General features: G+C 47.7%; 11 protein-coding genes across 13 annotated transcripts; 3 read left to right on the top strand and 8 right to left on the bottom strand.

The window, feature by feature from the left end:
* Positions 1 to 50: 50 nt before the first annotated feature.
* On the bottom strand, positions 51 to 2040 carry SPPG_08580 (succinate-CoA ligase, beta subunit). Its single transcript, XM_016756727.1, has 6 exons — positions 1903 to 2040; positions 1176 to 1778; positions 1006 to 1114; positions 788 to 949; positions 583 to 725; positions 51 to 520 (listed from the first exon to the last, which is right to left on the bottom strand). The coding sequence occupies exons 1-6, from the start codon at positions 1948 to 1950 to the stop codon at positions 236 to 238; spliced, it is 1350 nt and encodes a 449-aa protein (XP_016604016.1). The 5' UTR covers positions 1951 to 2040; the 3' UTR covers positions 51 to 235.
* Positions 2041 to 2184: 144 nt separating this feature from the next.
* Positions 2185 to 4706, top strand: SPPG_08581. 2 transcript variants are annotated; one of them, XM_016756729.1, is made up of 5 exons: positions 2185 to 2491; positions 2907 to 2947; positions 3121 to 3284; positions 3366 to 3629; positions 3696 to 4706. In XM_016756729.1, the coding sequence occupies exons 1-5, from the start codon at positions 2274 to 2276 to the stop codon at positions 4383 to 4385; spliced, it is 1377 nt and encodes a 458-aa protein (XP_016604018.1). In that variant the 5' UTR covers positions 2185 to 2273; the 3' UTR covers positions 4386 to 4706. The 2 variants fall into 2 exon arrangements, with proteins under 2 accessions (XP_016604018.1, XP_016604017.1); XM_016756728.1 differs by having other exon boundaries at positions 2185 to 2572; positions 2669 to 3284.
* On the bottom strand, positions 4537 to 7235 carry SPPG_08582 (uncharacterized protein; the record flags this gene model as incomplete). The annotated part of the gene is made up of 15 exons (XM_016756730.1): positions 4537 to 4600; positions 4664 to 4755; positions 4825 to 4896; positions 4954 to 5080; positions 5151 to 5246; positions 5310 to 5403; positions 5479 to 5560; positions 5655 to 5739; positions 5804 to 5835; positions 6157 to 6180; positions 6252 to 6389; positions 6458 to 6652; positions 6714 to 6785; positions 6843 to 7111; positions 7178 to 7235. 15 exons carry the CDS (start codon positions 7233 to 7235, stop codon positions 4537 to 4539), a joined length of 1500 nt encoding a protein of 499 aa, XP_016604019.1.
* A 969-nt stretch (positions 7236 to 8204) lies between these two features.
* Positions 8205 to 10930, top strand: SPPG_08583 (uncharacterized protein). The gene is made up of 3 exons (XM_016756731.1): positions 8205 to 8808; positions 8871 to 10613; positions 10676 to 10930. The coding sequence occupies exons 1-3, from the start codon at positions 8254 to 8256 to the stop codon at positions 10739 to 10741; spliced, it is 2364 nt and encodes a 787-aa protein (XP_016604020.1). The 5' UTR covers positions 8205 to 8253; the 3' UTR covers positions 10742 to 10930.
* Positions 10931 to 10952: 22 nt separating this feature from the next.
* Positions 10953 to 11751, bottom strand: SPPG_08584 (transcription factor S). Its single transcript, XM_016756732.1, has 4 exons — positions 11598 to 11751; positions 11414 to 11504; positions 11240 to 11328; positions 10953 to 11180 (listed from the first exon to the last, which is right to left on the bottom strand). Exons 1-4 carry the CDS (start codon positions 11703 to 11705, stop codon positions 11145 to 11147), a joined length of 324 nt encoding a protein of 107 aa, XP_016604021.1. The 5' UTR covers positions 11706 to 11751; the 3' UTR covers positions 10953 to 11144.
* Positions 11752 to 11864: 113 nt separating this feature from the next.
* Positions 11865 to 14800, top strand: SPPG_08585 (phenylalanine-tRNA ligase, beta subunit). The gene is made up of 13 exons (XM_016756733.1): positions 11865 to 11937; positions 11995 to 12074; positions 12154 to 12209; positions 12301 to 12392; positions 12444 to 12576; positions 12640 to 12755; positions 12822 to 12972; positions 13037 to 13278; positions 13344 to 13746; positions 13813 to 13902; positions 13960 to 14148; positions 14217 to 14313; positions 14375 to 14800. Exons 2-13 carry the CDS (start codon positions 12014 to 12016, stop codon positions 14524 to 14526), a joined length of 1782 nt encoding a protein of 593 aa, XP_016604022.1. The 5' UTR covers positions 11865 to 11937; positions 11995 to 12013; the 3' UTR covers positions 14527 to 14800.
* SPPG_08586 (uncharacterized protein) lies at positions 14660 to 16644 on the bottom strand. Its single transcript, XM_016756734.1, has 10 exons — positions 16484 to 16644; positions 16227 to 16414; positions 16063 to 16153; positions 15903 to 16000; positions 15768 to 15843; positions 15561 to 15707; positions 15417 to 15502; positions 15112 to 15357; positions 14922 to 15045; positions 14660 to 14865 (listed from the first exon to the last, which is right to left on the bottom strand). The coding sequence occupies exons 1-10, from the start codon at positions 16628 to 16630 to the stop codon at positions 14773 to 14775; spliced, it is 1296 nt and encodes a 431-aa protein (XP_016604023.1). The 5' UTR covers positions 16631 to 16644; the 3' UTR covers positions 14660 to 14772.
* Positions 16645 to 17298: 654 nt separating this feature from the next.
* Positions 17299 to 17973, bottom strand: SPPG_08587 (uncharacterized protein; the record flags this gene model as incomplete). Its single annotated transcript, XM_016756735.1, has 1 exon — positions 17299 to 17973. The coding sequence occupies one exon, from the start codon at positions 17971 to 17973 to the stop codon at positions 17299 to 17301; it is 675 nt and encodes a 224-aa protein (XP_016604024.1).
* Positions 17974 to 18252: 279 nt separating this feature from the next.
* SPPG_08588 (uncharacterized protein) lies at positions 18253 to 18746 on the bottom strand (the record flags this gene model as incomplete). Its single annotated transcript, XM_016756736.1, has 2 exons — positions 18253 to 18461; positions 18542 to 18746. The coding sequence occupies 2 exons, from the start codon at positions 18744 to 18746 to the stop codon at positions 18253 to 18255; spliced, it is 414 nt and encodes a 137-aa protein (XP_016604025.1).
* Positions 18747 to 18979: 233 nt separating this feature from the next.
* SPPG_09554 lies at positions 18980 to 20264 on the bottom strand. Of its 2 annotated transcripts, XM_016757730.1 has the most exons (3): positions 20156 to 20264; positions 19908 to 20087; positions 18980 to 19843 (listed from the first exon to the last, which is right to left on the bottom strand). In XM_016757730.1, exon 3 carries the CDS (start codon positions 19671 to 19673, stop codon positions 19044 to 19046), a length of 630 nt encoding a protein of 209 aa, XP_016604026.1. In that variant the 5' UTR covers positions 19674 to 19843; positions 19908 to 20087; positions 20156 to 20264; the 3' UTR covers positions 18980 to 19043. The 2 variants fall into 2 exon arrangements, with proteins under 2 accessions (XP_016604026.1, XP_016604027.1); XM_016757729.1 differs by having other exon boundaries at positions 19908 to 20264.
* Positions 20265 to 20360: 96 nt separating this feature from the next.
* On the bottom strand, positions 20361 to 22923 carry SPPG_09555 (uncharacterized protein). Its single transcript, XM_016757731.1, has 8 exons — positions 22377 to 22923; positions 22094 to 22291; positions 21809 to 22027; positions 21544 to 21742; positions 21286 to 21473; positions 20870 to 21227; positions 20777 to 20785; positions 20361 to 20721 (listed from the first exon to the last, which is right to left on the bottom strand). Exons 1-8 carry the CDS (start codon positions 22893 to 22895, stop codon positions 20456 to 20458), a joined length of 1956 nt encoding a protein of 651 aa, XP_016604028.1. The 5' UTR covers positions 22896 to 22923; the 3' UTR covers positions 20361 to 20455.
* Between the last annotated feature and the right edge of the window lie 2 nt (positions 22924 to 22925).

Here is a 22925-nt window from a genome sequence, read left to right on the forward strand (position 1 = left end):
GTGATGGCTAAGCACCACGATGATACAGTGATTACACAGCAGGCCAGTCATTTGGATCAAAGCTTGATTTTAAGCAGAACAGCTTGCATTCTGGAAAAGGACGTTAATTCGCATCCACTTCCATTTTCACTATCGGTATGAGATGACAAAATATCATGCAACACATAAACACAAACCACCGGGCGCACGCTCTATTCCGCCCATGTTTCTATACCACCTAGCTCCTCTGACTATTTTAAATTGGCAGCTCAAACTTCACCTGCACCCCAGCTTTCCTAGCCATGCCCACAATGTTACTCATTTGTACGGCCTTGCTGGCCGCAATATCCAAGTCGTCAACAGAGAACATTCTTAAACCACTCTCTTTAATTAACTTCTTTGCAGCTTCCACCTCAGTTCCTTGCAGACGGACAATGAGAGGGAGGTTCAGACCGAGTTGGTTCACCGCTGAAATGATACCCTGCGCAATGATGTCGCAGCGCATGATACCACCAAAAATGTTGACAAGAATAGCAGAGACCTGGACGGATTACAAGCAATTAGCATCAATGGTAAACAGGGGTGAAAGCTTTCATCAAGTACCCGTGGATCAGAGCTAATGATCTTAAAAGCTTCTGTGACCTGGTCCGCCTGCGCACCACCGCCGACATCCAGGAAGTTGGCTGGCTCTCCTCCGTGGAGTTTAATGATGTCCATTGTTGCCATGGCCAACCCAGCGCCGTTAACTGGTCGTGGCGCGGTCATATGAGTAGCTTCATTAGAAAACGGTTAAGGGGCGCTTACTCACCCAAACACCCAATGCTTCCATCAAGACCAATATAGTTCAGGTTCCACTTGGCAGCAGCAACCTCACGGGGATCCTCCTGCGTCGTATCGCGAAGGGCGAAGATGTCCTTTTGGCGGAACTCGGCATTGTCATCGAACCCGAATTTTGCATCCATACACATGACTTTACAGTCGGTTACCATCATAATCTCGGTAACAGGCGCATGGGCAACTTCTTACCCTTGCTCTCCCCGTCCTCAATATGGACCTCAGCCAATGGGTTGATCTCGATCATAGTGGCATCTTTTTCGATGAAGAGCTTGTACAATCGTTCGAAGGTGTCAGCGGCCTGTGAACAACGGTAACTATGAGGTCCTATGCTTTGGGTTAGGCAAGCATGACAGCGTCACCTGTTCCAGGGTGTTGCCAGTAAATCCGAGTTTCTTGGCAACGTTTATGGCATCTTCCCGCTTCAAACCAGTGTTGATATCGACCGGGTGCGTTACGAGGGCTTCGGGAGTTTCGGCGGCGACCGTCTCAATGTCCATACCACCTTGAGACGACGCCACAATGACGGGGCCTTGGGTAGCACGGTCTTGGATGATGGCGAAGTAGTATTCGCGACGGACGTACAGTCGCTCGACAACATAGACAGCGTTACACTGACGACCAGCTGCTCCAGTCTGCTTTGTGATGAGGTTGTGGCCAAGCATCTTTTCTGCAAACATTTTCACTTCTGTGGGGGAGTAAACTAGCCGCACACCGCCCTTCAATCCCGAGTCAAAATGACCCTTTCCACGTCCTCCAGCTAAGACCTGAGCTTTGATGACAAAGTCCTCAGTGCCAAGGTCCTGAGCGATTTTCTCCGCTTCCTTTGGGGTTTTGGCGACAGCACCACGTGGAACTTGTACGCCATATTGTTGCAAGAGGCCCATGGAAAGGTGCTCGTGGATGGAAAGGTTACGCTTTTGGGCATGTTGAAGTTGGCTCACACGAGGTTGGGCCGCACGGAGCTGCCAGAGGAATGAAAAGTAGCGGTTCCAGTTAGAGATCTATAGTTCTCACTTGTGTCTCACACGGGCTTCTGCCACGCGTGCTACTCGTCCCACACGCCCATCTGCCATCACGCCCACCTACCTGAGCGATGCTCGAGCCCCTTACAGCACGAAGTGTAGAGGCAAGCATTGTGGAAGAATGTCCAGAGATGAAAAGGCAAGATGGGGCCAACCAGTTACGACGAGGCCTATACCGGGCGTGTTTTTTCGGCAGTTGCTCGTTCCAAAGTGCCGACGCAGCCTGCGGCCACAAGTTTTGTTTCGGTTGGAATGCTTTTAATGCATTCAAGTGCATTATCGCCGCGATTTGTTCTACGGCGATATTTATAGTCCCGTTTGCAAGTCGCCGCTCCCCCACTGTTTTGGAGAAGGGAACTCATCGGTCGACGTTTTGTGAGCAGGCAACATTCGCTCGACTTTTGGCTATCGACGACGACGACAGAAAGACTTACTATGGCCGATAATGAGTATGGCTTGGTGGACGATGGTCTTCAAGACCCGTATGGAGCACTCGGCTATTTGGACGATGACACCACCTACCTCGGCGGTGGAGAGGATATGGGTGAGATGGACGGGCTGCATGTTGACGGAGTTATGAGTGCCGAAGCCGCGGAGATGTATGCCAGACATCGAGGCGGTAATATCCTGGACCCAAACAGAAGCGAAGCAGGGTAAGTCAAGCTGACACTTGTTTCTGCTGAAGTGAACTAGTAGCGGGAGGCGGGTTTATATGTTGCCATAGTCCAACAAAGGTACGTGTGAATTCCTGGCGAATGCCTGTTGGATACGGACATTATTGCTTCGTAAAGTTCAAAATGGTTAACGTCTTTTCCATGACGGGGTTACAGTGACTATGTTGCAGGTTTGGTACTCCCATGTGGCTATGTAGAGGAGGGAATCTAGCGGGAAGTCCATCTAGAGAGACGTTAGTGCGATTCGTAGTAACTGAAGGAAGACAGACCACAATACGCTTCGTTAGCCAACATCTGCTTAGACGGCAACCAGACACTAGCCGTAGGCACGATGGTTTTAGTAACAGGCAAGATAGCTAATTAGAGTCTTTTTCCGTATATTCCGCATGTGTAGGAAAATGTTCATAGGAGGTCTGAATTGGGAGACTACTGATGGTAAGAATAAATCGTTAGTCATTTACTTCAGAATCGCGGAAATTTCCGTCAAATTGCATTCGACACGCTGGATGTGCATATGGTTCAACGTGCTGCCGTTTCAACAATCCCGACAATGCCTGGGTCAATCCTGATCGGTTTATCATTGACATTGCCTGCCATTTCTGTTTCAGAAAGTATGCGGGCCTATTTTGAGAAATTTGGCGAGGTGGAAGATTGTGTCGTTATGAAGGACCCTGCGACAGGACGTTCACGAGGATTTGGATTTCTTACCTTCAAGGATCCTCGCTCAGTGGACGAGGTAGTTCAACTCGAACATACACTTGACGGAAAGATTGTACGTCCATTACCTTTATTTGTGTCGTCGGAGGGGCTTTTTGAAGCATAAAGTCTCACGCGTGCTACCCACGCACCGTAGATTGATCCAAAGCGGGCCATCCCCCGCGAAGAACAAGACAAAACAGAAAAGATATTTGTGGGCGGAGTTGGCTCAGACGTAACAGAAGACCAGTTCCGCGAGTACTTTATGCAATTTGGGAAGGTGATTGATGCCACGCTCATGATTGACCGTGAGACAGGCCGACCCCGAGGATTTGGGTTCATCACTTTTGAGAATTCTGATGGAGTGGACAAGGCGATGGCCAAGCAAGCCCTGGGTGAATTAGCCATTAACGAAAAGATGGTATTTTCGGTTCAAAGCCAACTTTTTTAATCGAACATGTCTAAACTTCACACCTGCGCTCCTTAGGTCGAAGTGAAGCGGGCCATGCCAAAACATAAAATCCCGCAAGCTGCGGGAGGGCAGCGTTTTGGAAGACCGGAGAGCTCGTTTGGGGGCATTCCTGACACGCGCACGTCAAACTTTGGCCCTATGCGGAGTCGTATGGGTGGCTACGGTGAAATGGGTATGGGCATGAATCGCATGGGCCCACGGTATGGATATCCTGCCGGCATGCCGTACGGTCGGTATGGTGGGGGTGAAGGTGCGGGTTTTCCTCCCGGAGGGTTTGGCTACGGAATGTACGGACGCTATGGTTATGGAATGGAAGGATACGGCGGGTACGGCCGGGAACCATCAATGTCGGCTTACTATTCTCGAGGTTATGGGAGCCCGTACGGCTACGGGTATCCTTCCTATGGTTATGGCAGCATGTACGGACGCTATGGATATAACCGCGAGGGTGGATATCGCCGCGCACCTGATTCCCCTGGGGGCTCTCCTGGACGCGGATCATCTTCGCGCGGATATGGATCGCCGGGGGCACGTCGCGGTGACGATGAAGGGGAAGCCGTGGCGCTCGCTGGCGGCGATGTCGACGTTAAGCCTAACATTAGTGGAGCTGGGCCAAGGTTCGACCGTGAGAGGGATCGCGACAGGGAATACGGATCTGGCCGACCAAACGTGCGGGGCCACGGATTTCATCCCTATGCTCGGTAACGATACAAACGGCTGGACAGGCCGATTTTCCTTTTGATCTTTTTGTTTTTGCATTTTCACTTTGACAATAATACGCCACTTTGCCGTAGCATACTCACCGTGCTCCTCCGCGTAGTATGAATTGTGGATTTAAGTAGATGGGTGCCTTCAGCTAGATCCATTTAACACTAGCGGAAGGACCACGCACGTACACTGTTCCAAACGTCATAGGTGTCCTGAAACACGTACCACAAATATCGGATAGTAAACGAAGCTAGTTTTAAGTCAGGTGTATTTACATGTCCATAAAATCAGTTTTTGGATTTTGCTCTAAGATCTGGGAGACTATTGTACTAAGTGGTTGCAGTTCTTTGCTATCTACCAGGTCAAACTACGTAGACGAACGCAGCATGAGGACAAATCGTGGTGCACATGACACAACTAGTGCAGTTCCACTCACCTCCGTTACAAATAAAATGAAGTGCTTAAAGCATGTATTTAGATGTCGATCCTCACCGACTGCTTCCAATTGCTAATTTAACTAACCGTCAGTAGACGTCTCTGAACCGGTTGATAATGAAGACATCACCTTGAGATGGTTATGATATAGGTGTGCATAAAAACGAAATAAGCGTTTGAAAATCTGTTTCACGGTCGTGTAGAATTGTGGTGGAAATTCGTCGGAAGGCGGAAAGATGGATTCGTCGTCTAATTGCCTGGTGGAACGGTTTGAGATAAGACGACCGTCCTGCTCTGCGCGAATTAACATCAACCCGGCTGACTTACGTATCCACCCACGACAGAAGATACTCAATGTACTCCGGTGCTGTGCATTTGATAGGTTTTGGAATTGATTTTCCGTCAGCCCAAAGGTATTCATATCTGTCAGGGAAATTAGCGATGTTTTATAAAGGTCCTATCCAAGACCCCTGTTGAATTGCATACCGTGCTCCTGCTGTCATGCTTGGACAGTTTTCTCGTGTGCAATATTCGGATATGCATCCATAGAGGAGATTTATTTGATTGTAGAAGTCGACGGCTAGAGATGCAGTTCGTGAGTGTCCACGCTCCCAACATAATCGAGCAGTGCACATCACCGATGCGACAAACGCACTATTTACTGCAAGCCATTCATCTCGACTCGTATCTGGCGGAAGCTCAACTGCTGCTCGCAAGCTGCCCCCGCCAAGCGTTTTCTGAAAGAATGGTCGCCCAAATGAGTATCATTTTTCAGCTACTTCCTTGGCCATTTCCTTGAGCGGTGCAAGCACACAGGCGGTTGAAGCTTACCACAATATACTTTTGTAGTTGATCCCGCTTGGTTCCTTGAAAGAATTGTTTCTTGGACTTGAAGGTTTTGCCTTCATAAGTTCCTCTATCGGCGTTGTATTCACGTCAGAGAATACTTTCAAAGACTATATGCATGCTACAACACTCACAAAAACTTGCGATAGTCCATTTTCGTGTTAGTCTATGCGAAATGAACAGTGCGGCAAATGATGGCGAATTCTGCAAAGACGAGACGAAACGTCCAACATGGACGGTCCGATGCTAAGCCGCGCGTAGGGTATAACTTGAATTGAAGTCCTCTGGTCAAAGCCTGCTCCTCGAATGAAAGAAACTGGGCTATTATATTGACACTGCAGTACTTTTTCAAGGCTAAAGTTTTTTTCATTGGCTCAAGCTTCTCTGTATTCCACTATTTGCCTCTGGGTAACGCCGACTCTTCCAACGATCGAGTACAAAAGACAAAAAATAACAGCACATTGATAAGTAAGTAAACCAATTATACCTTCTGCTTCTTTTCCGCGCTCTTCTGCACAGCAAGTAAATTCGTCAACACACGGCATGCATAATGCCACATCGTCAGAGTGACATCGTTCTCACCTGGGGAGTTTGGAGACTGAATCTCTCGGCCCGCTTTCGCTTTTTTTCCTCTTCCTCCGCGCTAACTATTACTTTTGCTACTTCCGGGTTTACAGTCCCCCAACGTTCCACCCGTTTCTTCAAGACTTCAGGATCAATCTATTTATCGGAACGACTAGAGTCAGATCTGTTATGATGTCTTCGAACAATGATAGGGGACATCATACCGATAGCTTCCTAGTGCCGGCGGACTTGGAAACCGTAGCGTTGACGGTGGCTGTACCGGCCTTCGGGTTGGGGGTTGCTTTCACACCCTTTGACTTCCCCACTGGCGTTTTAGAGCGTGCCGCACGGTTTTCCAAAAGTGAATTTTCCGCAACTGGAAGTCCGAAGCGAGCGGCTCTTGCTTTACGCTTCTCCTCCTATAAAAAGCCAGTTGATGTTGACGATCACCTGCTAACTCAAGCATTTCTGCCTATATACCTCAGTCAGTTGAGCGGTCACAGGAGGTACTGAGACGGTACTCTTCTTCTCTGAATTTGCAGAGACCGGCATCTGTTACATCATGCATTCAGTATTCCTAGAGGGGTTTTCAGAAACGGCTTTACTTACCCCTGTCACCGGGGATGCTGTGACAGCGGCAGCAGGACTATTTGCAGCAGCGGAACCCCCGGAATTACTCTTTTGCGGCGAGGCAGCTATCCCGATCCTTGCGTTTCGGGCTGGCTTTTCCTTTGCACTGAGTTCCTCCAGCTGTGCCAGCTCAGCGTTAAGTTCCGAGTCGTCGTGAAGGGTGGGAGTACTGATATTGACACGTTCGAGCAACCTCGTCACTAGCTCGTCCTTTTTGCCAGTCGTCGGTAAGCCCAATTTGGTCAATTCTGCATCGAGTTTCCTGTAGATCAGCAGCCACAATGATGGAATTTGCAAGATCAGCAATTATATACCTGCTTTCAATTCAACAATCTTCAGCTTCTTCACGGCTGCTTCGGTGAGAGTACTCATTTTGGAACGACGACTATCTGGGGTTGTCACAACTCGGGAGCTAGCTTTGGACGCGAAGGTGCAAGATTGACCTCGCAATACCTACTCTAGGTCGTGCAGCGTGGGCGGTCTTACTTAATACTAGCTGAAACAGGTAGTAATCCTGTTGCTTTGAGAACAAACGGATGCTGCTGTGGAATTTTGGAGCTGGTGAGATACGGACTTGGGCGCTTTGGCGAGCGAAACCTGGTTAGAACCGCTTTGGGGATGACGGAAGCAGAATGGGAAGCCTACGCGACATACATTGCAGTTATGCGTGCTCAACATCCAGGTGGATGAGAGACGCTCTCTGCCGGGGTTTACAAAGTACCTCATAGATACTCACTGACAATGCTTCAAAAGGCCTAACCACAGACTACACTAATCCTACTCTACCCTAATATCATAGAAAATCTAGAGTAAGGCGGGTGCCAGAAAGACAAAGTCCCGCCCATCCTTTGTGCAATATATTGCCGTAGCGTGGTGTCTCATGCCGAGGACAATACACACAAGATGTTCATCGGACGCAAACTATGGCAAATAGTTCAAAGAAAGCGAGCATGGATGGCTCGCACCCATAATTGTCGGGGGGCGATATGGCAGAGTCGATACTCAGCAGACCATGTTCATGGACCAAATATGAAGGATTGTACAAGAAAACTAAGGCAAAATGCAGACTGTGGACTGCAAAGCAAATTCAGAATCTACATTTATGAAGGATGAAAAGCCAGCAGAGGAATATATGATACAAGATGAAGCCCAGTACATGATGCCCGTCTTGAAGCAAGCATTTGCCTGCCGATGATGCAAGTCAGTGGCTGTCAGTTCTGGGTTAAGCTCGCTGCCTTATTTCAATTGGGCCAAAGTACAAAAAGACCATGCAGCCAAATGTCCGGAATGTCCGAAACTCGGAAATCATTTGACCAGCCCCCGCAGTTGGCGTGAACTGACAAAACGAGGTTTGCTTACCTTTTGACATCTGCGTCAAGCAGCCAACGTCATGTTTCTTCTTAGGAACCTCGGCAACCTGGTTTTTGGGGCGGGCAACAATGATAGCCTGGTAGAGTTGTCCTCAGGGCAGCTGTATAAAATAGATCCTCGTGCTGGTAGTGGAAAACAGCTTACCTTTCGGAATGCAGCCGCGACGATTCGTCGTACTAGCACTCCGTACAACTACCAGCTTGTCATAACTCGTCTGTACGAGGAAGGAGAGGACAATGCTGACGAAGACGATCTGTTGAATGATGAACGCACATTTTTACTCGACGCGAAGCTCAGATTCCGGCGGGTTGGGGACCGGAAAGGTCCATCTTTGCTCCACTGGGCGGACTTGGAGGATGATAGTGGACAATGCGGATGGGAATTTGCTGTCGACTCGACGATCAAAGAACCGACGCTGGCTCTTTTCGAGGATACCGCTTACACCTGCATGTTTGAGAGGATGGCTGGAAAATCTCATGCGGACGTCAGCGATGATGAGCTGACTGCGTTTGTTGATCAAGTGAAGGCAAGGGCTGCTGCCAACCCAATCGGGCAGAGAAGAAAGGATATTCAGGTAAGTCTGCAACAGATTTGCTTTACATTGTCATTTTTCAGGAACTCATCCTATCCGACTAGTCTCCTCGCACTCCCCTCAGCGCTAGTTCAACTAATCAGCGGAACCCCGAATTGCGCACTCCTCAACAGTCATTGAACCCGAGCTCGCCTGCACCCGCAACACCTACTCCAGCGTTCTCTGGCAGAAACGCATCATTGACGTCTCAGCAGAGCACACCTGTTCGGCCAGCTTTACCATCTGCTGCAGTACCGGAAGGGATGGTGTTGGATTCCACAAAAGCCCAATTATTTGTTTTTGACATTCGGGTGTATCATTTTGTCCTGATGCAGAACGTTGTGACCGCCGAGCTGATTGAAACCGAAGCGTACCAGTTTCACCTTGTTGTGAAGGATGCCGACCGCGTGTGGGTGAGCCAGCCTATTGAAGACAGAATGTCACCGACTTTTAACGTGGAGCAACGATCGTTCGTATGGGTTCAATACGATCCGGTGACTGGTAAACCGCTTTACACCTGGTCTCTCAAGTTTACCGGTGAACCTGGGTCTGAAGCTGAGTTCAAACAGCTGATATCTGAATGCGTGTACGCGACGATGAACAAAGAGGAGTTTAAAAAGATGAAGAAGGATGAGCAAGAATATTTGATGAAGATATATGAAGAGGACCCGATGGATGTGGATGAGCCCGAGGAGGAGCCGGCAGAGGAGGAAGAAGAGGAATGGGAAGAAGAGGTTGATACCGCTCGGCAAGATGCTACCGATGGCCCTGACTCGGATGATGAGAATGCGCATCTCAACCAACTCGGAGCAGGAAGTAAAAACAGTCAACTAGCCGTTGGGTACAAGAACGACCGCTCCTTTGTAGTGCGAGGTGACAAAATTGGTGTCTTCCGACACACCGACGATGATCAACTTAAATTCTCCACAACTATCAACAATATTCGCACCCTCAATGGTAACACGTTCTCGCCCCGCAAGATTATGTTGCATGAACAGGATACATCCATGGTCATGATGAAGCCTGGGGACGACCACAATTTGTACAAAATGGATCTGGAATACGGGAAAGTCGTGGAAGAATGGAAAGTAGATGAAAACCGTACCGTCCAAGAGATTGTACCCGATACCAAATATGCGCAACTAACCCCGGCAAAAACACTGGTTGGTATCGGCCACAACTCTCTATTCCGCATCGACCCGCGTCTGGCAGGTACCAAAATTGTCGAGAACGAATCTAAGCAGTATGCTTCAAAGTACGGATTCACATGTGCGGCCACCACTGGCAAGGGCGAGCTTGCGATAGGGTCAGAAAAGGGAGAGATCCGCATGTACAATAAGCTGAACGTCAGAGCCAAAACGAATCTGCCTGGTCTGGGTGATCCCATTATTGGCATCGATACGACGGAAAACGGCAAATACATTATCGCGACATGTAGGAGCCACCTTCTGCTCATCGATACTGAGATTAAGGGCGCAGGTGGACAAAGCGGCTTCCAAAAGAGTATGGGAGGATCCAAACCTCAACCAAAGCGATTGCAACTTAAGCCGGAACATGTTGCCTGGTTGGGGTCTGAGATCAACTTTACGCCTGCAAGATTCAGCACGGGCGATTCCGAAGAAAGCGCCATTATTACGTCTACGGGTCCGCATGTCATTCGGTGGAACTTCCGGAGAGTGAAAGCTGGAAAACTCTACGATTATACGATCAAAACCTATGCGGACAAAGTGGTCGCCGATAACTTCAAATTCGGTCAGGACCGTGCAATGATTATCACATTGCCTGAGAACGTGGAAATGATTACCAAGGTATGTGCAGAATGCATGGTAGCCATAGTGTCAAGTTTACTCATTACTTCTTTGCCTTACAGAATAAGCTCTCCACCCCGGTGAAAATGCTCAAAAGCCGGAATAGTATCGTTAACTCTCCTTATTAGTAGCATAGCAGTTGACTTCGAAAGTAAATGTAGGAATAGCTTGACAACTGGGTATTATCCTCAGAAATATCAGTATACGTGTATATAGAGTGTCGCATCGCATTACATATCTCTCTCTGTTACTTGTTAGTATTTTGAAGGAACTCCCTGTTAACGTCATCTTTAAGTGAAGCTCGTTTTGTCCCACCACATGGTTATGTCACGTTTGAGCCTTTGCATCATTACCAGCTTATAAGTTAATATTATGTACGAATATAATGGAGGGATTATTTTACATGATGTATAGGGATTTCCATCTGTGTGATGGCAATTCTACGGCTCGGAACGAGATGCGAATAGCCGTTTCTTTCCAAGGCAAACTTTCAGTGCCGCGTCATGGCAATATGTCACATAGGAGAAATGATCATCCTTCTCTCCACTGCTCAGCACATTTACAGCACTAAATATGCAATAAATGTAAGGAACGTAACCTCAACATATTGCCATAAGACCACCAACCTTGAAAAAGATCGACATGGGTTCATCTGCTGATCTAATCTGCAGCTGCATAAAGTATGCTCGGCCGTGTTCACACCTGGGACATCGAGCTGAAATAGATGCAGAAGAAGACTGAGTCAATCATCGACGTTCACAGCGTTTCTAGTTCGACGCAAAATCGCGGTACTTTCTCACCTTCTGTAGAATCAACGTTTTCCCAAGCGGCTGCTCCGCCTAATACGTCGTCCACCTGTTTACGTTTGAAATGTGTCTTCTGTGTAATTTGCTAGTAAACCCGAGGATTGCGAACAGATTGTCAGTACGGGAAGCATTGCAACACTGAACATAAAGCCAAGCCAGCATCAGCACTGGAGGATACCTTGTTGATTCTACAAACGTAAGGGCAAGTTTGGCAAACAAACTGGTTTGTGCCAGCTTCTCCTTGCGCTATCAACAAGAGGTTCGCACAGCTTGGACAAAAGTACATGGCGTCTTTCGCAAGTGTTGGTGGAGATCGCTTGGCTGCTAATTACTCTCCAAAGTTGCTTGACCAATAGTGGCGCAGGATATCACAAAGCCAAAAAAGGATATATGAGAAGAAGAAGCAGATCAGTGACTCATCTGTCATTCAACGCACCCGTTCGCCTGCTGCCATTGCGATCTCAGAAGCAACATCACTGGAGCTTCAGCCAAGCGTTTAGACCGTACGCTCTCCGCAGGTGATATAGCCTAACTATTATGTGTCACTTGTGACTTTTATGTGAACGTAGATTTAGTCTCTAGAAACTCATCAACATGCCGACCGTCAATGTTGACGCTGAGCGTTACGTCTTCAAGCCCCTCAAAAAGACTTTTGGTACGGTATCGTGGGAAATGGACTAGTAACAGAGGATTGGGGCTGGTAATGGATATACTTAATGACATTAACTTGGCAGACGCAAAGGAGTTTGAGGAGCTATGTTTCGAGTTTGGAATCGAGCTGGAGGAAGCTGTATGTCCCATTAGTTATTCCGTTGTTTGCTGTATGCAATCCATTCCTTGTGGACGCCTTACCCTACATACTTCTGGTGACCTGTTGTTAGACGTCCGAGCGGGAAATGGCAGCAAAGGAGGGGGAAAAAGCTGATGACTTGTCCGATAAACTCGTGTACAAGATTGATATTCCAGCAAACAGGTAGAGTAAGCTGCTTTTATAATTTTTATGTACGTTGTACTCATCCCTCAGATACGACATGCTTTGTGGGGAGGGCATTTCCCGGGCCCTGAAGGCCTATTTGCAAATTGAGAAACCACCTGTGTACAAGGTTGTTCACCCTGTAAACGGAAAGGCATTGGAAAAGCTTTACGTCAAACCCGAGGTAGATATCGGTCATGAGAAAGTATGTACCTGATGAATGATGTCTCATACTACCCTGTTTCAGACTGGTGCTATTCGACCTCATGTCGTTGCGGCCATCTTGCGAGATGTAACTTTGGATCAAGGAGCATACGATAGTTTCATCGAGTTGCAAGACAAGCTACACAATAATATCTGCCGGTATATCAAGAGCGGCACATTGAGTTCCATACATTGGTGGAACAGATTGCTAATCCAACATACCAGAAAACGAACCCTGGTTGCCATTGGAACTCATGATCTCGACACCATTCAAGGACCTTTCTCCTACGAGGCTTTGCCTCCAAAGAGCTTGAAGTTCATTCCCTTGAACCAGTCGAAAGCAATGGATGGCGAAGAATTGATGAAGTTTTACGAGGTTCGTATCGTGTAGGTCACCCTTGGGTCAATGCGGAATCTTACAATCATACTCTTATTTTCAGACTGATAGGAAGCTTAGCAAGTTCCTACATATCATCCGAGATGCACCACGTTATCCCATCATCTTTGACAGCAAGCGCACGGTTCTTTCTCTTCCTCCTATTATCAACGGTGATCACTCAAAGATCAAATTGTCAACCAAAAACATTTTCATTGAATGTACAGCAACGGATTTGACAAAAGCGAAGATTGTCCTTAACACAGTAGTGACAATGTTCTCGCAATACTGCTCCAAACCGTTCACGTGAGTGATGGGTCCCCGCGACAGTGTGATCCTTCGTGTTGATCTCACGCGTGCTCTCATTACAGTGTTGAGCCAGTGGAAGTCGTTCATGCTGATGGAACGTCAGTGGTGTATCCCGACTTGAGTTCAAGAACCGTAGAAGCAGATGTAAACTACATCAATCGATCGATTGGTGTGAATTTGGAAGCGGACAAGATTGCGGAATTGCTAGAGAAGATGTCCCTATCCGCACAGACATCCGAAGACCACAAAAAAGTGATCGTTTCGGTTCCACCGACGCGGAGTGATATCTTGCATGCATGTGATGTTATGGAAGATGTAGCGGTTGCCTATGGATTTAACAATATTGTGGAAACTACGCCAAAGTTCGGGACTGTGGCGGTACAACAGCCGGTCAACAAGTTAACGGATCAGTTGCGAAGAGAGATTGCGCTAGCTGGTTACACAGAAGTGCTTCCCTTCACTTTGGTAAGGGACATCAGGAACATTCGTTCATCATGGGACAGTAAAATAAACTTAGTCATCATAAAACAGTGCTCTCATGACGAGAATTTTGCATGGCTCAACAAAGAAGACAAAGGAGAGGCGGTCAAACTCTCAAATCCTAAAACTGTCGAGTATGAGGTATAATCCCGCACAAAAGTTATCGACTTTCTGAGGAAGCCGCTCACCCCGCTCCAGGTCGTTCGCACCAGCCTGCTCCCCGGTATGCTCAAGACGATCAATGCGAACCAGCATTATCCACGCCCTTTCAAGATCTTTGAGGTCTCTGATGTGGTGTTCAAGGACGACCGTTCCGAATATGAGCGGAGATCACGTAACCAGCGTAATTTGTGTGCTGTCTACAGTAACAACGCGTCCGGTTTTGAGGTACGACAGGCTTATGACTGCGTTCACCAATTACAAAGGGCTTGACACACACGTCTTTATTTCTTCAGAACATCCATGGCTTGTTGGATCGGATCATGATGAAACTGGACGTGAAGCTGGTTCCGCATGGTGACGCGAATGGGTATTACATTAAAGAATCTGAGAGTAAGTACTTAGCGCAAGATATGTAGATCCATATCACACTTAAGAATAATCCTTCTGGCAGACGCGACGTTCTTCCCTGGTCGACGTGCTGATGTATACTATCAGAACGAGGTGATTGGTTCGTTCGGTATCGTGCATCCCAACGTGCTCGAAAAGTACGAGATCAGTTTCCCGTGCACGGCGATAGAGATCAACGTGGAGCCTTTTGTATAAATGGGAAAACAGTACACGATGTTTTCGGATAGAGTTTGGTAGTGAGATAGGTCATATCATTATAAACAGTCCCATACTGTATCTTGTCATTTGAACGGGATTCACGGCGGCTGGAGCCGCTGGTTACAAGTATCTTAGAACATGGCCTATTGGTCGTCCAACACTGTCAGACGTTGCTATTTTTCACCTTCCGGGTTTACAGGATTTTAACCCGAGGAGTTTGTGTATTCATTAGCCGTGTTTCTACTATACAGAAACCACCTTTAAATTTGGGAATGGATCCTCCTTGGCCGTGACAACCATTTGTTTCTCAAACGACAGGTATCCCTTGAGGTATCCCTGGGCCAAAAGTATCAATATCACACTGGTGAATCACATTGAATACATCATCTCACCTTATCAATCATATTCGCCAACATGCACGCAACAGCATCAGGAGTGACATCAGTTCCAGCCAAATGTAACGCCCTCTGAAATTGCGCCATTGGTATTCGCGTACTTCGTTGGTTGATTAACCATCTGCATCATGTCATGGCAATTTAGTAACAGCATTGCATCACAGAGTGAGGAATGTTCTTGACGTACACTTTTTTGAACAGCATCCTGGCTGCTAAAGCCCTTGCCCTTTCTACTGTTAAATACGTGCCCCGATTTATCAAATCCCTTTGCAACCTATACAAGGTTTCATCAAACAGTCTCACATCCCCTCGTCGAATTGCGAGTGCAAAATTGCCGTATAGGTAGTCAAGGGCGGGATACTTGATGAAGAGGGATGCACTAGGGAGGAAGCCGAGTATGAAGCGCGTTGGGATAAGATAATTGAGTATGAGACTAATAACAGAATATGTAAGATATGAGAAATGGAGCGATGCAGAAAACAAGAGACTTACATGCGAATTTTTTCAATTCGTTTTCGGGCTTGCTTGCCTTTCCCGGTAGGACAGTGCCATAGTGCAAACGAGAGTTCTTCTTCCGCCTTCAAGGGAAAAGGAGTCAGGATGAGGCGGATCCCAAATATACGGACCAGTTCCGACCTTTTTATACTGTTCATTGTAAAAGCTCAAAACGCCGACATAAAATTTAAAGGTTACTTGATCTGCAATTGGGTACCGTTCAAGGTCTGGTAAATCCCCGGCTGCAACCGATCGGAGAATGGTGCTGCAGAGATTTGTTTGCGTTAACTGCAAGCTGTCAGCACCATGAGACGAGTAGAGTAAGGACACTGGAAACATAGTTCTTACCTTAAAGTATGTCTTGAAGAGGAGGTTAACGATATGATACGTTCCCCACTTTCGCGATCTTTCTAATGGCGAGAATCTGGCGAAAAGGCTTCAGCGCGCGCGAACGGTCGAATAAGCCCTCTTCATAACTCGTACCGATCCGTGACACAATACGAAAATGCTTTGTTCATTGTTCGCGCAGCTTCTTCCAATCGACCCGCTTTACTCCCTCTCTTCCGTGAGACGTCGTCTGCCTAAGCCCATAATGTTACCGGGACCATTCCCTGTTCCCATGCGACAGCGCATATCCACCCACCTGAGCACTTAAAGACCACAGATCTCCATTAAGAGCGTAGAGTACCGGTAGACACCACCGTGTTTGGGACGGGAAGAATTGGTGGAATGCTCTAATAAATTCGTACGAGGTCAGATCGGCACAGAGGGAATCCAATACAGGTTTGAACGGCTGTCATTACTCACTGCGCGGTACTATTTTGCAGCTCTGCAGCAACTACTTCGGGGATATCTATGCCGCCTCCTGACTCTGACCCGAATCCATTTGACCCAGTAGCATTGGCCATTTCTTTGAGGACTTTGAGATGACCACACACAACTTCAGCCCAGTTTTCGTCAAGTCGGTTTCGAACAGTTGATTCGAGAGCCTGTACCTAATGTTAGGATCGCTCGTCAGATTTTTCACTAAGAGCGGTACGAGAAACGCTGATTTGCATGCCAACTTTCATGCTCCGGACGACAGGTTGTAAAGTTTTTGCATGTGCATCGTTTATTTTGACGAGTGAGGCGAGTAGAGCACCATTTTCGGTATCTAGAGAATTGGATATCCGAGCGAGATATGACTGTAAAGCCTCGCGGTTATTTGCCATCTTGTCGTGATCGCTGCAAGTGTTGATAATGGAATTGGAGGAGCGCTCATCATACCAGACGTTGTTGCTATGGCAACAATAACCTCAATAACGTGCATCTTCAGCCAAGTTCAACTTTTATTGACTGCTCCATAGTTTCATCTCTTTGATTCTCCCCTCGTCCTTTATCTCTTTTGTATTAGTTGCATCTAGTATTCACAGCGAAAATAAGAATTGCAGCAGTCAAGGGCTAAAGCTAACTAATAAAGATGGTTTGGGTTAGGGTTAAACCTAACTTGTCCTACACATTGAACCTAATATCATGCCAGCAAAAATTACACTCTCATCATATGAGGATTGGAGCTTGTAGGAGCGTATTCAGCATCTGGTCATCTTATTATGAACCGGGTGCATTGCTGCTAGTGATGCATACCCCTTCGTGAATTAATGTCTTTTTGGGTTGCAATCGATACAAGCTGAAGTCCATGAAGACTGTTGTAACGAACAACGAGCAAGTGAGCGTAATGATAATCAGCTCATTTGGCCATCAGACTCGGAAGGACAGATATGCAGTTGTCTCACCACTCTATTCCGTTCTTTCTATTAGTATCTAAATATACCCACTGCGCTAAACCGGTCATGCATGACCCATGTTAAACACAGGCACATCCATCAATCTTCCTCAGCCCTCATGTGGAATCGGTCCACTTCCACCAGCTGCGGTTCCACCATACAAAGATCCTGAAAAGAATGTTCCTCACTATGGCAGGCGCATCATAGAACATCTGATTCTGTTCCTCCGTCGTAAGCTGCGTCAACAAGAACGACAAGTGAGTCGTTGGCTTTGCGTCCTTTTTGGAAATCGATTCAATATTTTTGAATGTGCGATACATTTCGTCCTGAGGGATTTTGTCGTTGAGCGCCGTTGTGCACAGATATGATTCTTCGTGGTTCAAATGTGGCATCATGACAGTTTCGAGATTTTTGACAAGATGCGCTATTTGTTCTCCATTGAATGAAGCCTTTTTAACCCGTAAATCGGAGATGTAGTCCTCCAGCGCTCGCATGGCCGGCTGGAAGTTGCCGTGTTCCGCCTCCAATTCTTTGAGTTCTCGTTCGCCAAAGTACTTGACAAAGACTGGATAGGAAATCTGCTCTTCATGTTCATGATGCTGGTGTAGAACCTCCAAGAAAACAGAGATGTAGTTTAGGAACGCCGATATGTCAGCTTCGGAGACGGTTGGGGCAGCTCTCTGCATACGGGTCAGCGCCCGACCAAAGCCACGATGTAGGTTCTTGTTTATTTCGCAGTAAACAGCCGCCCAAGAGCCTCCATACGGTGCTGGTGGTGTCTTCATCGACATGTTGCTTTGGAGGATCGCTCGCGAGTCTGCACAAGAGAGCTCGTGGCCAGCGACGGGTTGTAAAATCCCATGTTGCTCCGGAGCAACACAGCCGGCGCGCGTCCTTTGTTTGGATTAGGCGTCAAAATCAAAATTACGATTCTTCCAAGCTTCCGTCTTCACATGCAACAGAACAATACCAACATCCAAAATCAACAAACACAAGCGTATATAATAATATAAGGTAAAAATACAGAGGGTGGAATATATAGAAGGTATATACATAGTCAAAACCGGGGATTATCTCACGCTTGGCGAAAGCGATGGCGGAGGGGACAGGGGATGGGGTATGGCGAGCGAACCGTTCGGGAACGGGGAGGGAGGTGACGCGTCGACGGAACAAGAAAGAGCTTGAGATGGGTTTCGTGGTTGTTCTTGGTCTGATGAAGACTGCTCGCGAGCTTGCTCAAGCCGCCGTGTCTCTCGGTTCATTTCCCCCCGGAGTTTGACTGTAACAAAAACAGGCATGCCCTCGTTAATGTCTAGAGCATTCATTCTTTACGCTGCATTACAATGACAAAAAGCATACCCAGCTCAAAAATGTCGGCTCTTGTCAACTTGTCTGTGACGATGGGGCTTCGATCATACTCTTCGCTGTAAGTTGCCCACACAACAATATCTGTGGCAAATCGCACCACGCGTCCATCCGCCACGACATATTCATCATCCGTTGTCGTCAAATGCCATAGATCGAGGGGCTCAGCTTGAACGCTCCTCAACGTAAAAACGTTCATTCCCAACAAAAAGAATCCACTGGCAAGGGCGAGAAAAGCAAAAGGTTGAAAGTCACTCGTAGCATGAAATGTTGAAGCGATGATGACAGCATGCTGCGCAGCGGAAGAAAAGCCTGGTTTGTGGCTATTGCACTTGGGCGCAGGGGGAGGCTGAGCGACTCATTTCATGTCGCACAACGACCGCACCGCCCAAGGGACACGTGTCACAAGGAAATATGAAACATTTGCATAAGCATTGCATAAGCTATATCACGTGAATATATGGATTCGTTTACCGATATCATCTACTTTTAGCATCTACGTCCCTCGCAAGGACTTTCGCACACTCTCAAATAGCGTGAATTGGAGTACAATGGTGGGAACCATCCACGCAACACGCGCCCCTATTCCCCTTGTAAAGCCCCACACACCCTCTCGTTTCCACAGCCCGATCGTAAACTCTATGAATCCAACCGTTGCATGCGCGTCCGAGTCTCGGGCGACTTGATATGCGGTTTTGGGTACATCCAAACAATTCGTTGCTGATGCGCCAACGGCACCCGCAACCGCAGAACAGACTATATAGGCCCCTGCCGAAAGTGACGCCTGACCTTGATCTCCGCCTGCGAGATTTTTAAATTCTTCGTAGAGAACAAAGTAGATGATGGAGTAGGGTACATAGACGAGGATGCCTAGCCAGAATCCGACAAAAAAGCCGGCAAATCCTTGGCGATCGTATATGCTCCTCAGAAACGCAAACGTCGACCCATGCACGTGGCCTGCAAACTCCTCATTCTGCTTTTCGATACCGTCCAATTCACTCATTAGCACGTCGTCCCCCTCATCTGCTACTCCCAGCTCCTTGTCACTCGCGTGCAGATCCACTCGGGCATAATTCCCCCCTACATGGCGGCCCGCAGCTTGTTGTCTGCTCTTGACGACTTCCATCGGACACCAAAATATATTGCTCAAGAGTTCAGCCAAAGCTCCCGCAACAAGGTGGAGTATACTGCTGGTGTCCGGGTCGCCCAGAAACACAAAGGATGAGCGTGCGGCCTCATATGTGCACAGATAGACGATTGTAGCGGGTACAGAGAAGACTAGTGCGGTTAAAATCCCTATTGGCAGCTTCGCACATGAATTTAACCTTGCCATACAGAACACTGCAAAGAAAAAACGTACCGCGATAAAGTGCTAAAATGCCTTCTTTTCTGATAATATGCAAAAAGGCTTTCAGTAGAGACAATCCATACACGCCCGAATTTCCCTTGGCAGCCGTCTGAAGGCGGACCTGCCAGAAGGCAATGTTGATACGTTGCTTCCAGTATCGCAAGCTCCCTACGGGGCACACACCTTCAAGGTCTGGCGTAAAAATGAAATCAAGTCAGAAAGCCACACAGTTCACAACAGTCTCAGATGCGCAAGCATACATCTAGGGGGTGTGTCAACCCTCTAGCTATAACGGCTGCCACTGCCGAGGCAAAGACGGTCGGCCAATCGAGTGTCGACATGGATGGTGATTGGGTGCGGTGATTCGAACGATTCGGTTTCACGATGGTCGCGCTCTCGTGATTCGTGGCTGTGCCTGATTAGGTTACCACGCTAAAGCGCACCAGGTCAGAGGGAGGGTGATCGGTCGCCTACCACCTCCTAGCTTCAAGAAGCCCCTGTTTTTACTAGCTAGCAAATCCTACTGAAAGTATTCTACGTACATCTGAAAATTCACTACCTTACGTCGTTGCATCACTAGAAAACCTTCTTTTAAGAAACTCAAAAATCCCCATCTGACGCCTGCATGCCCAATATTCCGTCAAAGCCCGGAACAGCTGCCCAACAGACACTCCCCGCCCCGTCATTAACTCATATACATCTCTCAACCTTCTCGCAAGATCTTCGTCGCCGAATGTAAAGTATAATATTGGCCGCTTGGCGACTGACGCCGCTATCAATTGCACGAGGGATTTGAGTTCGGGATCGCCGTTGAATGCTCCGCATCCTAAATGTATTTATTAGAATACGCTAAGCGGGTCAGCGTCCAATCATGTCCTTACCCCAATTGCCTATATATCACAAATCAAGAGAAAGATCGGTTGTTAGCTACGTTCCAAAATTCCTCTGGAGATATTCATTATCCAAAGACTCACCCGTAGCGACCCCGGCTCCCTCCAAACAACTCGTTTCCGAATGTCCAAAACCCACGAAAGCTTTATTTACCTCCCTCAAAATCATTTCAGCACGGTACTGGTTCTCAGCTCGTCCTGGAGGAAAGTACATGGCATCAATGGCAACAATTTCGGTCTTGCGCCGTCCAAGACCATCTCGTTCGGTTTTGTCCACGTAATTCCCTGCCCATTCAAATGTATCACCATATCCAGTATAATTTGAAAATCTCTCGGCACCAATCATGAGGACCGCTTCATGCGGGAGCATTTCCTCGGTGAATAGGCGAGACACGAGAAGTTCAGGGTTGATAATAAACCGTATTTCTTCTTGGACACAGCCCTGTACGGAGGAGTCAGATGCAACCCACAGCCAGATCATTGGCTTCGTGTAGACGTACGTAGCCCAATACTCCGCCTCCAATAAACTTGTTGGCAAAATCGACTTGTAGCATTCCCTCCCCATCATCCTCGATGGTTCCTTGAGATCGTACCTCCATTGGACCCAGAGGTTCAGTCATTGTACTCCAGTCCGGGATCTCCGACGGTGATAGCACTCGCCGATGGAATGTGACAGACCCTGTTGGATCTACATCCAAAGCGCAGTATGCTCAGCAAACTTTTATATTTGAAGCCCGATTTCAAGTCACTGAACTTACTCTGACTGAGAACTCGCCTAAAATAATTAAACAACCCATGTAATTTCCCCACCCGGTTCATATCCAGCCCCTTTCTCTTCGATCCGGTAAATAAAGAATTGAAATTGATCGATGGGAAGGTAGCATGCTCTGCGCCTCGCCTGGTATCATTTCGTCGAGGAAATGTACAAAAGAACGCATTTGCGAGAAGGCACACGATCTACACGGAGGGGATGTTCAACGTTGAGCAAATCCAGCATCCAGTCCAATCATGGCTCAACAATACCTGCATTTGACTCAGCGTAATGGCACTATTAGATCCTTTTCTCAGAAACGGAATGGGTTCTGGGAACAGCTGTGGCAGCCGCAGCGCTAAATCAGCCATTCCCGGGATAATTTTCTCAAATAAGGCTGGCACATCGCCGACGACGACATTCAAGTAATATTCTAAACCAGACAAATCCCACCGGCGCCTAAATGAGGGATTGTACGCGTACAGGACTTGCTTAGGACAAATGGATGTTTATGAGCGCCGGCTACGATACGCACGATAACAAACCATAACGCTCACCGTTAAATCATTTGCATCCCGAATAGGGCCTTGAAGATGCGTTCGTATCACGTCCCACTTTGCAAACCGGGGTTGATCATGCGATGGCGCCTGTTGATCGCCGTCCCATTGCATTGTATTACGCGGCGAGCACGGCAACTTGACATACAAGGGAGTCCATTCATCTTGTGGCGGATCTATCGGTGTCGAATCACTGAACTAGAATCGCGTGAGTATCTCAGACAGTCTACTCCTCACCACAACGGCCGTTGGAAAATGAAGGAAAAAACGAACACCAGCATACATTACATAAGACCCAATGCTTGAAGACTGGCGGTCCTAACTGTTCTTCAGTATTGCAGCTAGCATCATCAGATTTCTGCCGCTTTGCAAGCATTCGAGCCATAGTCAACATCCTAGGTTTTCTGGGTTTGTCTTGTTCAACAGGGTTAATATCCAGATCCTCATCCACTTCCGTATCGTCCTCCTCCTGCCGTCTTCTTTTCAGTTCATCATCACTCTCCACATCCTCGTCCACAAATAATATGTTATCCGCTTTCCCGCACGGGACTGAAGCAAGAACCGCCGAGGGGTGTAAAGGCGTTCGCGATTCGGAGAACGGGCGGAAAGTAAGTTTTGTAGGTGATGCCGAACGCGGAGTACCCGATGGTGAGACGCGAGGTAGTCTTGCAAATGGAAGAGTTGTTTGAATGTATCTTTTTTCGGGCTGCATTGGTTTTGACAGCTTGTCGAGTGTGTAGCTGGTCAGCCTTGGTAGAGCCCCGCGGTCAGGTGCATGATCGAAGCTTACGCGGGCAAGCATTATACCGTTTCCAGCGACGGCGGAGTAGTG

This window comes from Spizellomyces punctatus, assembly GCF_000182565.1.
Source record: "Spizellomyces punctatus DAOM BR117 chromosome Unknown supercont1.23, whole genome shotgun sequence".
NCBI classification, from domain to species: domain Eukaryota; kingdom Fungi; phylum Chytridiomycota; class Chytridiomycetes; order Spizellomycetales; family Spizellomycetaceae; genus Spizellomyces; species Spizellomyces punctatus.

Coding starts and splice junctions, on each gene's coding strand:
- SPPG_08580 (XM_016756727.1), bottom strand. CDS start 1,950: ATGCTTGCCTCTACACTTCGTGCTGTAAGGGGCTCGAGCATCGCTCAG. Junction 1,115..1,175: donor CTGGCAACACCCTGGAACAG/GTGACGCTGTCA, acceptor CGTTGTTCACAG/GCCGCTGACACCTTCGAACG. Junction 950..1,005: donor TGAGGACGGGGAGAGCAAGG/GTAAGAAGTTGC, acceptor CCGACTGTAAAG/TCATGTGTATGGATGCAAAA.
- SPPG_08581 (XM_016756729.1), top strand. CDS start 2,274: ATGGCCGATAATGAGTATGGCTTGGTGGACGATGGTCTTCAAGACCCG. Junction 2,948..3,120: donor GAATTGGGAGACTACTGATG/GTAAGAATAAAT, acceptor TTTCTGTTTCAG/AAAGTATGCGGGCCTATTTT. Junction 3,285..3,365: donor ATACACTTGACGGAAAGATT/GTACGTCCATTA, acceptor CACGCACCGTAG/ATTGATCCAAAGCGGGCCAT.
- SPPG_08583 (XM_016756731.1), top strand. CDS start 8,254: ATGTTTCTTCTTAGGAACCTCGGCAACCTGGTTTTTGGGGCGGGCAAC. Junction 8,809..8,870: donor AGAGAAGAAAGGATATTCAG/GTAAGTCTGCAA, acceptor CTATCCGACTAG/TCTCCTCGCACTCCCCTCAG. Junction 10,614..10,675: donor ACGTGGAAATGATTACCAAG/GTATGTGCAGAA, acceptor TTTGCCTTACAG/AATAAGCTCTCCACCCCGGT.
- SPPG_08584 (XM_016756732.1), bottom strand. CDS start 11,705: ATGTACTTTTGTCCAAGCTGTGCGAACCTCTTGTTGATAGCGCAAGGA. Junction 11,505..11,597: donor ACGTTTGTAGAATCAACAAG/GTATCCTCCAGT, acceptor CGGGTTTACTAG/CAAATTACACAGAAGACACA. Junction 11,181..11,239: donor CCATGTCGATCTTTTTCAAG/GTTGGTGGTCTT, acceptor TTGCATATTTAG/TGCTGTAAATGTGCTGAGCA.
- SPPG_08585 (XM_016756733.1), top strand. CDS start 12,014: ATGCCGACCGTCAATGTTGACGCTGAGCGTTACGTCTTCAAGCCCCTC. Junction 12,973..13,036: donor AATTGATGAAGTTTTACGAG/GTTCGTATCGTG, acceptor TCTTATTTTCAG/ACTGATAGGAAGCTTAGCAA. Junction 14,314..14,374: donor TTACATTAAAGAATCTGAGA/GTAAGTACTTAG, acceptor TCCTTCTGGCAG/ACGCGACGTTCTTCCCTGGT.
- SPPG_08586 (XM_016756734.1), bottom strand. CDS start 16,630: ATGGCAAATAACCGCGAGGCTTTACAGTCATATCTCGCTCGGATATCC. Junction 16,154..16,226: donor CTGCAAAATAGTACCGCGCA/GTGAGTAATGAC, acceptor CGAATTTATTAG/AGCATTCCACCAATTCTTCC. Junction 15,503..15,560: donor ACAATGAACAGTATAAAAAG/GTCGGAACTGGT, acceptor TTTCCCTTGAAG/GCGGAAGAAGAACTCTCGTT.
- SPPG_09554 (XM_016757730.1), bottom strand. CDS start 19,673: ATGGAAGTCGTCAAGAGCAGACAACAAGCTGCGGGCCGCCATGTAGGG.
- SPPG_09555 (XM_016757731.1), bottom strand. CDS start 22,895: ATGCTTGCCCGCGTAAGCTTCGATCATGCACCTGACCGCGGGGCTCTA. Junction 22,292..22,376: donor AGCATTGGGTCTTATGTAAT/GTATGCTGGTGT, acceptor ACGCGATTCTAG/TTCAGTGATTCGACACCGAT. Junction 21,474..21,543: donor TAGGCGAGTTCTCAGTCAGA/GTAAGTTCAGTG, acceptor CTTTGGATGTAG/ATCCAACAGGGTCTGTCACA.